Raw genomic sequence first — 12,211 nt, 5'->3', positions numbered from 1 at the left:
TCAAATTATAATAAGCAACGTATTCTAACATGCACCAGTTAACAAATAGTTTATATTGGCTACTCTATTTGTTTTGAAAAATTAAGCGGTGACATAATAAAAATATAATTGTACTAAGGGCAAATATCATAACAAATAGTGCAACTTTCCTACTATGTTGTCACGCAGAATCATATCTGACGACCCTCTATTTGTTTCATCCAACCACTAGAAGGTTGCTACCATTTGGCCAAGCAAGGAACTCGCAACTCACCTCAGGCAATCAAGACAATCAAGGTGCCTACACCTGGACAACGTCCATATCTCATGTCCTTAGGAACCAGTCAGCCCTTCGACCCGATCTCACCTCGCCACTGAAGCAACGCTGCCTTGCCGTACTCCAAACCGATGCCTCGCTACGCCGGGTTGATTTCCCCATGAATTTGTCACCGTATGCCAGTAGCATGACCCAATCCATATATCCATTAACACAGGAGAAACAACCTGTCCAGCTGCACTCACCACTCTCCGATGAAGCCATAGGCCGCTTCGACGCGGTGAGCCGCCGAATGAGAAACACAGGCAGAAGATGAAAACCCTAGTTTTTTAGAGGCGCGTGGAGGCACGTTCTTCTGATAGTTTTCAGTCCTCGCATCCTAACGTTTCCTTATACATCTTCTGATTGTTTGTTTTCATTTATCTGATGATCATTTCTATTTTTGAGGAAGTTCACTCAAAGCCTAAGATATGAATATCTAGATACTCAACCACACATTTGAACATGTACAATTGTATTACTAGTCAGTAGATAATAGGAGGCTGCTCATTTAGCAACTGGTTGGTTAAGCAAATTAAGAAATCCGTGGGGTCTTCATATTGAACTGTTAAAGTCCGCAGGGTCACCGCTCAATTCAGAGGCCTATATGTCTCCCAATCCTCACTGCATTGAACCATAGATTTCCATCATTAGTTCCTATGTAATTATGTATATACTGCCCAAAGAACAATACCAAATATTATTATTGAAAAATTGAAAAATTGAAAAATTGAAAAGAAATAGAGCATTACAAGACAAAAGAAAAGAATGAAAAGATATTTATTTTCAAATAGGACTTTCCCTTGTCTAATCAGCCCCTGAAATGTCAACCACATTCCATTCCGACTTCTTGTCTTTCATCTTTCACTCAGTCACTCACTCCTACCCAAACCGTTGAGCTTCACCTAATATAAATAGATATAAATACTGAGATGCAGCGAACCGCTTTCAATCATATTATGAAACCACAGCAGCTTGCAGATTCCAAAGAGTAGAAACTGCAAGAGGTTGATATATCTGAAGAAAGTTATACACTTTTACCCCACAAAGCATATAGTAGCAGTCGATCAATAGCTTTGATTTGAAGCGCCATGGCAGATGAATATCAGAATACTGGGAACTGGTGGGACTCAACATCAAGAAACAGGTTTGAAACCGGCTCATCGCCACCGTCTTCAAGCCTCAACAGCTTGGGAAGCTTTGGATGGCAACCAGACATGATTGAAATGAAGTCAAGGTCTTCTATGGATTCCGGGTCGGTCTCTGGTACTTCTTCCATAGTCTTCCATGATCCCCAGAAGCTGCAAGGGTCTGATTCTTCGAGTGGAGGCGATCCTAGCTTGCACATGATGGGTTTAGGGCTTAACTCTCAGGCGACAGATTGGAACCAAGCCATATTGTAAGTCAAAAATTTGTGTATATAGATTAATTGTTTTCCATTTTTTTTCTGGAGGAATTGATATCTTCAATTTTATGATGAATTAATTATGAGCTTATTTTCTTTCTTCTATTATTTCATGAAATTCAAATGTGAAAATTGTATTGATTTGATGTGTACAGTCGTGGTGAGAAGGCCGAGACCAGTTTTCGTTCAATATTACAAGACAACATGAACTCCAACGCTAACTTTCAGCAAGAAACACACGATCAGCAACAACTCCAGTGGAGAGACAAGTTGTTTACTGGCAGCTCCGGCGAAATGAGCCGGGGTTTTTCTTTAGACCAAACGCAGTTTAGTCCTCAATATAGCTCCGGCGAAAGCACGGTGACATGTCAAGGCTTGTCCACTAGTTTTCAAATGGATTCAGCAGCTTTATACGGGACTAGTCCATCAACCATATTACAAGGACTACTGGGATCACCTCATGATCATAATCAGCCACAACCGCCTTCACCTTCTATCGTTTTTCCATATCAAGCAAGTTATGGCATTAACTCGACCGAGCTATTGCCTTCTTGGTCTAATAAGGTCCCTCAGTTTCTAAGAACATCACCTCCAAAACACCCTTCTAACAGTCCTCATAGCCATTTACAGTTTTCTAATAACGCTGCCTTTTGGAATGCACCTCACGAGGCAGCCATGAAAGATGTCCGGCCGACCTTTTTCCCGTCATTGCAACCACAATTTCCCACGGCACGCTTCGATGAGAAGCCAAAGGTATATATCTGATAGCTCACGAGTTTGATTATTTCGATGCCAATATGTGCAGGAAGAAAACCAAGCGCATGATATAACCTTTTATTTCGGGATTAGGGTTTCGATTGAAGTTATTTAACTTGTTCATTGTTGAACAGAATATATCTGAAGTTCATCAGGATTCTGGTGCGGTGGTGAAGAAAAGCGGAAGTGAAGCATCCAAAAGGCCTCGAAATGAAACGTCATCAACTTTGCCAGCTTTCAAGGTACAATTACGATTTCTAAAAAAAAAGAAAAGAAGAAGGTACAATTACAGCAACGAACCTTTATTTTTCTTGACAAGAGGGATCAGTTCAGTTAAGCTTTTTCTTTTATCGTCCTACATTAGCCATAGATGAGAATTTCTAGCTTTGATCTTAGGTGAGGAAAGAGAAGATGGGGGACAGAATCACTGCACTCCAACAATTGGTTTCGCCTTTCGGAAAGGTAAATTTAGCTTCGCTATTAAACGCTATATATCTTCTTTACTTTCACAAAGAGTAGATTGATGGATCATTCACTTTCTCAATTTGAAAAAGCTTTCCTCTTTTTTCTTTTATTTAGAATGTACTTCTGTACATGATGGATCTAAATCATGTTTTATTTTATGTCAGACTGATACAGCCTCAGTGCTCTCTGAAGCCATTGAATATATCAAGTTCCTCCATGAACAAGTTTCTGTAAGTTCAATGGTTCATATATAAAGCTAGACCTCTGCTATATTGTCATCCTTTATATATTACTATACTAGATAAATGACGATGTAAGCCATTCCTATGGGCTATGGCAGAACACAAACATATGCTAATGCATACATGTTTATCTTATAATATCAGGTTTTAAGTAACCCATACATGAAAAGTGGAGCTGCCATACAACATCAGCAGGTGCGTAATATTCTCCTTCTTGCTATTCCAAAAATATTACCATATACTGATTCTCTGATTCCAAATGCTGTACTCAGTTTGTTAATATTAATTTTATGGTAGCTGAAATTTTCACTTTCAGTTTTTTCTTTGCATTTTGAAGCAAGTATATTACGAAGTAGAAGCTTGATTTTGACTGTTAATAATACTAAAAATACTATTACATGTTTGGAAACAGTAACATAGTGTTGTTTTGGTCAATGCAGAAATCTGATAAATCGAAAGACCCTGAAGGTCCCAAACATGACCTAAGAGGCCGTGGACTATGTTTGGTTCCAGTTTCGAGCACCTTCCCGGCCGCACATGAGACAACAGTTGATTTTTGGACGCCTACGTTTGGAGGAACATTCAGATAAAGAAAAATGGTAGAAACTGTACGTCTGGGGACGGACGACATTATTCTCTGAGTACAAAATCACAGGTAAATGTCTCTTATCAAAACCCTAGCCAAGTTGGGGATGATAAGATCAGTAGGAAGCTACAGAAATGCTTACATGTCTGTTCTGGTCCGGGATGGAAGAAAAGGGAATGATCGACGACCCTCCAAAGAACTTATACCATTGTTGTTGGGGAAGCTACAGGCAAAATGATGCAGGTTTGGCCAATTATGGGACCAATGGGAGCATATTAATTGTTGTAATAATTGAAGGATTATATGATCTGAGAGGTGGATTAAGAATAAGAACAGATGCTGAATTTAGGGAAAGTAGTACTTTCTTATTAGTTTAGAGAGAAAAAAAATTAATTTGTTGTTATAGCAGCTGAGTTTAATACAAAAGATCGTAAAAAAGGGGCTTTTTATTAATCCTTTGTGGCTATATTGTGAATAGAGCTGGCACTACCTTTAGTTTAAGAGAAAAAGGAAGATGGAGAAAATTTGGAAGGAATAATTGAAATTTAGAATAGGAGTGTGCAAGTGTGGGGATGGCATTTGATTGGAGATCTCACTTTTGATTTGTTTATGTGCTTGGAATATATGTTAGTGGAAGTCAGAAGATGACCCACAGTTCATCTTTTTCAGGTTTTTTTACAATTAAATTTTGGAATTTATTTTGTTACTAGAGTTAGAAAATTGTATTCTGGAGATGCTATCAGTTTATGCTTTCTGCTTTGTATCGAATGGTCACATTGAGGGGCATCCATTGGAAGGGAAAGACAGACCAAGACGCTCTTTCTTTCTCCATCCAACAGATATACTACTATTTCTATCCGACTTCTGGAAAAATATGAATGGTCCCCCGGCCGTTCATCTATTTCTCTTGTTTCTTTCCAGTGGAACCAGAAAGAAAGGAGTAGTCATTACAATTTGGATTCCATTGAACTCAGAAAATTACATATAACTGTTAGTGACTGCTCTATCTAGCTAGAATAAGCATGCATGAGCAAACCACCTTAATTAGCATGACGCTCAGAACGGATTGAGAATAGTAGTTTATAAACGAAAATCAATATGATCCTAGTCGAAGAAGTGAAACTTTCGAATGCTAGCAATTACAATCCAGGATAATTTGAAAAGACCTAAACATAAAAATAACATTTATAATTACATACTGTTGCCTAGCCAAACCCGTGAAATAGAGTTGTGAGACATAAATCAGTGGCAGAACTTCAAACCAAATTCTAGAGAGGCCAAAATTTTACAGAGGGGTCAATACATACCAAAATTTTAAACTGAATACTAATAAATACACAATTATATAGTAATTAGAAGGCAATTATACCATAATTATACAATTACACCATATTTAGAATTATACTATAATTATATGTAATTATACCATACTTATATGAAATTAACCATAATTGAAAGCTAATTTGAACTTGCCGCGATGGCCACAACCCCCTCTAGCCCCTTAAAGGATCCGCCACTGACACATCAACACAAATGTCATGTTAATTACTTGGTGATCGTAGTGGTAGAGTGCTACACATTTTTTTTTAAGAACAAATACAACAACTAAAAACCAAAACCGCAAGAAACACCTTTTCCCAGTTGGTCCAACTGAACAGTTAGGGACACTGTAAGGGGGAGACAGTGGAACTTAACAGAAGATGCCAAGAAGAATGTGCAAAACCAACAAGGCGGCCTGCGATAAAATTGGTTTCACGATACATGTGACGAAACAAATGCAGCCACACTGAGCAGCAAGCTTGAGAATGTCCTGAATGAGCACATAATCCTCCAAGAAACAGTTATCTGCCGGTGGAGATGCAATCAATAAGCATTTTTGAGTCGCCTTCAACAAAATGTCTAAAGTTGTTAAAGTGAATGAAGAGCAGTCACCTCTGCAACAACAACTCTGACTGCGCCAATAGATCTACTACCCAATGTAGCTACACAATCTTTAATTGATCCATTAAAGTTGAGCTTTACTTGATGCAAATCAAGAGGTCTCCAATAAATATGAGGAGCTGGACTGATCTTAGGTTTATGCAGAGATTAGGAGTGCTACACTTAAGATGCCTAGAGTCCCTCCCTTTCATTTGACTTTTCTCACAGGAAGATGTGGTTGAATTTTGAACTCTTGTATGAACAACTTTGTGTAATTGGATTATATATTTGACATAAATAAAAGAAAGAAAAGAATCAGTAACAAATTAACAATCACAATCCCAGAACAGAAAAGATAACAGGTGTTATTTTTTTATTTGAAAATATACTCCATTGGTATAATTAATCTTAGTATCTACTTTACCTCTGATGACTACTTTTGGCGCAACAATTGATTAGAAAGGTTTCGCCCGGCCCAGATTGCAATGTTATTGAGTACTCTATAAGCTATGTTTGCAATTCTTAACATTCAAGCCAAAACAAGTAAAAGTTTGGTGCATGGTATACTCTTGGTTAATTTCTTCATTATTTGATAAGTTAAAAAAACGATGAATATCACATTAGGGTTGTATTGTATGATATAAATTTTAGAAGTTTACAATTTATTTACAATTCCTCTAACTTTAGTCTGAAACATTTAACCATGCATCACGGAAGCATAATAAGCATTGATCATCATTATGTTAAATTGTTAATAGTAATATAGATCGAGTAAAAAGATTTTGTAACATCTTCTGCCTTATTAGTCTTCTCTGGGAACAAGTTTACTAATTCTTAAAAGAGTTCCTTACAATTGCCATACTCCCTGTGAGTTTCTTAGTCATTGTTTATTAGCACCGGAACAACTTCTTCAGGAAATGTCAGAAATGCATCAGTACTGAGAGGGTTCAATGGAGATAGTGCTACCCAGACTTCAAAGTTCTATGGAACTAATCAAAAAAAGAGAGAAAAGATATCATATATGAAATCTATTCCATATATATTATGGCTGTGTGCTACCCATATTTTGCTTATTTCTTGTTATGTAATGCTGATACCTTTTTGGCTGTGTATGTTCTTCTTGTTTTGTCGGCCAAGTCTTAATTCTTTAGCCTGGTTTCCTTTGTTTCTTTAGAGTGCTGACCTCTTTTGGCTTCTCCGTTTAGCTTTGCTTTTGTGTCTTCCATTGCTGTGTGGAACCGAATTAGGCAAGTTATCTGGTTACCGAGGAGCCAAAATCCTAGCATACTTCAGTATTGGTCATCAGAACAAAATGTCCAAGTCGAAGGTAATGGAGAAAACAATGAAGATGTGGTTGCAAAACAATAGCACACAAGCGCCATCAACCTTGAAATATTTTGTTATTGATGACTTCAAATATGCAGATCCTGCATGTACATGAATTTTGTATAAAGTTTTAGATTTTGGAATTTTGCTGCCCAAATTTGAAGACTTGGATCCTTTTGCATTGTTCACATTATTAAAATGTTGATTAATTAAGATAGTAAAGCAGGAGGCAAACATTTAGAGACAACCATATCAGAGATTTATGGTAAATAATACGGATGAGCAAACAAAGCCTTTTATCATTATGAATAATAACTGTGTTAAGTATAACACACAACATAGACCAGATAAAGCAAGAACTATACTTGCAGGCAAGTAGAAATGTGAAACTGAAATATATGGAGAAAGAATTGATTAAGGCCTTCCATTTGAGTGTCTTTTATGCACTTGATATATATCTTAAGCAGCAGCTCCCTTCAGCTTCTTTGTGATGGTGGCAATGTATTTCCCTTGGTGGAATGCTTGCTCGAGCTCAAGCTTAGTTGGCTGTCTTGAACCATCCCCGGCAAATGTTCCTGCACCATATGGACTTCCTCCCTTGATATTCTCCATTTCAAACATGCCAGCTCCAAATGTGTATCCAATGGGAACAAATATCATCCCGTGGTGAACCAGCTGAGTGATGGCAGTCAATCTATAAAACCACAATATTAATGCCATCTCCATCTAGTACAATCAATGTTGGTTTGGTTGATTAAATGTGATACGGAAACTTACGCAGTTGTCTCTTGTCCACCACCTTGAGATCCAGTGCTGTAAAAGATCCCAGCAGGTTTTCCAGCAAGCTGTTGTGTTCTCCATAGACCCCCAGTTGCGTCCATAAATGCTTTAAATTGAGCAGCCATCATACCAAATCTTGTGGGAAAGCCAAATACAAATCCATCTGCATCAGCAAGTTCATTTGGCGTGATGATTGGTGCATCACTCTTTGGTGGTGCACTCATTTTCCCAAGCACCTCATCTTGTAGTGTCTCAGGGACCTATTCAATAAATCCAATATAGTTAGTCTCATTCTTCAACCAAGTTCACCATACTTGGAAAACTAAATATCCACTGTAATTAAACCAGAAACAGGGTCTTTCCTACGCATAGGAAGATGGATGTGAAGTTTGTGATAGTGTGCAAACAAAAAGGTGAAGGGTAGTAAAGTTTGTTGAGGCACCAAAGAAAAACAAAAATTAACTAGACACGACATACACGCACACCAAAACTTTGGCAAATTATAAAGTTATAGTAATTTACATTCAAGACACGAGGCTATAGAGACAGAGAACATAAAGAGAAACAGAGTGGCACAAGAGACACAGTATTGATGAAAAACAATGTATAGGTAGATCAAACAAGTAACCCAGATAGTGAGAGCCCATTTTTGCTATGCAACCATCTATATTGCATTACTTCTATACACTGTTTAAGAGAGTTATGAAAGGTCAAGCAGTGATGTTCCATGGGGTTTGAAACATGGTCAGTCTTAAAGTTCAAAAGTTAGGCCTAAAATATGCATTAGTAAATCACTAAATTTCTTGCAGTTACTACTGAGTTGTGACTAACCAACAAGCAAGGTGCCAACATCTAATTCTTGGTAAGAGGCTTACTGTGTTATGTTTCAAATTTAGGCTACATATACACTCTGAAGATTTTTTTTTTTTTTTTCATAATTAGTTTGTTCCTCAAACAAGCTCCAAGTAAGCACAGGAAGAAAATTCATGGTTTAGAGGTTGAAATGAATGGATGAACTCATGAAAGGATGGCATGCTCACCTGCCATAGTGTGGCTTCAACTCCTTCCACAGATGCAGCTCCCTTTTTAATTTCTTCTGCTAGCTTCTCTACATGTCCGTACATGGAATAGTACCTGTAAAATCAATAAAAGATTTCCAAAAAAAGAGGTTATATTTATGTTAATAAATTGAAGATCATATTCAGAATCAATTGGATGCAAAGCATCATTCATCAACAAATTTTTAGTGCAACTGTGACTAAAGCAAAGAATCAGGTTCAATCATCATACTTTGGTTGTACCATAGAAAACCTTCATTGTACTGATGGTTATTGTAGGTCTTTTCAGAGCTCAAAATGTCATAATTCATAATTGAGAGTTTCTACATTCAAAATGGAAGAAACTTTTTAATGAAGAAGTTCAAAACTTGAAATTGCCTATATAATAGTAGCTTAGCATCAATGCACCATCTCTCGAATTTATGTACCAGTCAACTCTTAGTAACAAATTACAACAATAAACCCAATAGTCAAGGTCAACTCTCTCATATGTACTAAGACACATGCATATTCATCAAACCCATGCTGCCAGTCAAACAAACTATAAGGTTTTAATAAAACCTGTATAACAAAGATTATGATAGATCAACAAGAGATGCTCTATGCTCCATGTATAGAGCAAACTTTCATTGCTCTTATCTACGTAACTGTAGTTGCAAAAAAGTCAGTATAACCACATCCATCCACAAACAGCAAAAACGAAAGAGATAAATCTTACAAGTTACAATAAGGGACTTGTTTTGTTATTGATATTTCAGCACCAACTGATAGACTTCAATAAAAATGTTTAAGTTCTGATACAACTTTCGTTAACTAGTGGTCAAGGTTCCCACCTATAACTGTTTTTTTTTTTTTTTTTGACAACCTCCCACCTATAACTGTTTGGTTACCGATGTTTATATTTTAAATTTGATCAGAAAACTCAAATAAAGTGCAACTTAATGGAATGAATACCTAGCAAGTCAATTTAGTATATCTATCTCTTCTATATCCAATCGAATGTACCGGCAATACCAAATACACAGAAGAGCAAAGTTCCAACAGGGTGCTATTATCCATGAAAACACATCCACAATAATGATTTAAGAATATTCAAAGATCTTTGGGGCAAAAAAATACACAAAAACACATCATGATCTATAAATACCGATCTAAATTTATAATACACACACACAGATTGGTAACTTTTCCAAATAACACTTATCTAGTATATCTTGTATTTAAAAGTCAGTAGGGATATTTACTGGGAAGGCCATACTGTGACCAATAGCTGATTTAGATTCAAATACCCTGATACATTCATCAGTCTGAACAGAACTGCCTCGGGGAAGTAAATCCATTTTCTCCACAACTCCAGAAAAGACAATGTTCTATAATTTACAAAACTAAGTTCTTCAGAAAAGTACAATCAAAGCAATTAGTTTACTTAATAACCACTTCAACAGAAGCTAGTTTCTCGTAAAAGTTCAGATCTTGGGCATAATGCTACTATCCGAAAGACTGTATTTGAAAGTATCTAATAGACTAACTCATTACTGCCATTGTATTTATCTATGCACTACAAACTCTTCAATCTTGAATTCACAACAAATTAAGTAAAACAGGAGCCAATGATCTATTATCTGCTCGATTTTTCGGACAGCAAAAAATTCCCGATTCTAAAATGACTCTTAATTTCTCACACTCCATCAGAACACACACAATTCTAACAACTTAATCTTCCTAAGATCAAATTCTTGGGAATGAAACCAAAGGTCAAACCTTCAAGAACCTATGTCAACAATCAGAAAAGACCCAATTCAGAAAACAGTGCAAAGATAAAAAATTTGGACTACTCCATTCAGATGCAGCAACAATTACATTAAAAGTTAACAGCTTTGAACCTCCAATGACCATTTTACCAAGAAAAGAAAAATAAAAGAACTCAAGAAGAACAAATACGCAGTTCATAGTGGGACTTACACAATATACACTTTGGTAGCCATTTCAGGGATCCTCTGGAGTCTCTGGTGTTTCAACTTTGCTGTGATCCTTCTTTTTTTTTCTTTTTTTTTTCTCTTTCGAGCCAAATATTTGGAACGTTGACGATTTGCAATACCAGTGGCGGAGCTACAGCTCATTATATAGCTGAGTTTTGGGATTAGTTTAACAATTTTTAGTCTCTTACGGAAGGTGGCCCGCAATACGACGTCGTTGCCATGTGGACGTGTATTTTCATTTTTCAATTTCTTTTTTTGGTGTTCATATGAATAGGATAAAGGAGTAGCTATGAGTAATGATGCTAGGGTGGTGTCACGTTCATCATCATGATGGTGGTTTTGAAAGAAAAGCTATAGAAGAAGAGGTCACTATCTTAATCATGCCAATTCAAGTTTTAATCTTGGTTAGTAAGGGAATCAATGAAGGACAAGGGGAAGGTGCTGACATGAGAGGTGAGGTAATGGATCCATCCAATTCCAAGTGTTCAATGACGAGGAGTGTTAAATGACATTAATTTTGCTCTAATAGTCCGTTAGGTAATTGGGACCTCTAAATTTGCTCATTAGATCTTATTCTATTTTAAATTATTAAATGACATATACATCCTCATACAAATAACTATTAAGGACAATAATTATACAAAATAAAATATTTGTTCTAGGATATTCTCTATGTGTGCCTTGGCCTTATGCCAATAGGATATGTAGTTAGACTAGATCTATGTATTCATATCCTTACCATATTGGTATTGTGTAATTCCCTATATAAAGGGCTCCTATCAATGAATAAGACGACTCTCTTGCTATCTCTTTGTCTCTACACTTTATTCTTCATCACGTTATCATGCACTTTGTTCTAACCCTAGAGCCAATAGCCCACCATTTTTTTTCCAAACCCTAAAAACCAAAACCCTAAAATCGGGCAGCCTTGTTTTTCCCGATTTCCGACCAAAATTCCGACTGCCCTCCGCCGGAATTTTATATCCCCAGAAAGCTCTTTCCGTCACGGATCCAACGCCGCCGGCCTTACCCTGAGAACCGGCCGGAAAGTCTCCGAACCGGCCACCGGAAAATTCCAGACCGCCGCCGCTACCGACCACCGGTTCACCACATTCCCTTGCTCCGATCAACCTGAAATTTTGACAGAAGCTTCCCCATCCGGAGCTGCTCCTCCTGTCAAATTTTCAGCCCCAAATTCGAAGTATAAGTAGGCGAAACGTTATTTCTCCTCTCGGCAGCCTTTAGAAAGGTATGTTTTGAAACCTTAAACTCTTCCAAGTTCAATAACTCGGGGAGGATAAAATCCTTTCCTCCCTTCTCCATCTCCATTCTATGCTTGGGATTTTGTGTGTGCAGGTACCAAAAATCCCAGAATTTTATTCGCGGGTCAAGAGTATGT

At 37.2% G+C, this 12,211-nt stretch overlaps 2 protein-coding genes across 2 annotated transcripts; one reads left to right on the top strand and one right to left on the bottom strand.

Annotated features, from left to right (window-relative positions):
* The first annotated feature begins 1,279 nt into the window (after positions 1–1,279).
* Positions 1,280–4,101, top strand: LOC101313194 (transcription factor bHLH123-like). Its single transcript, XM_004294266.1, has 7 exons — positions 1,280–1,694; positions 1,856–2,453; positions 2,591–2,698; positions 2,853–2,918; positions 3,086–3,151; positions 3,308–3,358; positions 3,604–4,101. Exons 1-7 carry the CDS (start codon positions 1,387–1,389, stop codon positions 3,751–3,753), a joined length of 1,347 nt encoding a protein of 448 aa, XP_004294314.1. The 5' UTR covers positions 1,280–1,386; the 3' UTR covers positions 3,754–4,101.
* Positions 4,102–7,257: 3,156 nt separating this feature from the next.
* On the bottom strand, positions 7,258–10,926 carry LOC101312908 (flavoprotein WrbA-like). Its single transcript, XM_004294265.1, has 4 exons — positions 10,796–10,926; positions 8,816–8,909; positions 7,773–8,035; positions 7,258–7,689 (listed from the first exon to the last, which is right to left on the bottom strand). The coding sequence occupies exons 1-4, from the start codon at positions 10,816–10,818 to the stop codon at positions 7,455–7,457; spliced, it is 615 nt and encodes a 204-aa protein (XP_004294313.1). The 5' UTR covers positions 10,819–10,926; the 3' UTR covers positions 7,258–7,454.
* Between the last annotated feature and the right edge of the window lie 1,285 nt (positions 10,927–12,211).

The sequence above is a fragment of the Fragaria vesca genome, linkage group LG3 (genome assembly GCF_000184155.1).
Source record: "Fragaria vesca subsp. vesca linkage group LG3, FraVesHawaii_1.0, whole genome shotgun sequence".
NCBI lineage: Eukaryota > Viridiplantae > Streptophyta > Magnoliopsida > Rosales > Rosaceae > Fragaria > Fragaria vesca.
This window is presented reverse-complemented; position numbering and strand designations above follow the sequence as displayed.

Excerpts from the sequence above, each read along its gene's own strand:
- LOC101313194 (XM_004294266.1), top strand. The coding sequence starts at position 1,387 with ATGGCAGATGAATATCAGAATACTGGGAACTGGTGGGACTCAACATCA. Across the intron at positions 2,454-2,590 it reads GCTTCGATGAGAAGCCAAAG|AATATATCTGAAGTTCATCA; the intron begins GTATATATCTGA and ends ATTGTTGAACAG. Across the intron at positions 2,699-2,852 it reads CAACTTTGCCAGCTTTCAAG|GTGAGGAAAGAGAAGATGGG; the intron begins GTACAATTACGA and ends CTTTGATCTTAG.
- LOC101312908 (XM_004294265.1), bottom strand. The coding sequence starts at position 10,818 with ATGGCTACCAAAGTGTATATTGT. Across the intron at positions 8,910-10,795 it reads GCTACCAAAGTGTATATTGT|GTACTATTCCATGTACGGAC; the intron begins GTAAGTCCCACT and ends TTGATTTTACAG. Across the intron at positions 8,036-8,815 it reads TTGAAGCCACACTATGGCAG|GTCCCTGAGACACTACAAGA; the intron begins GTGAGCATGCCA and ends TTTATTGAATAG.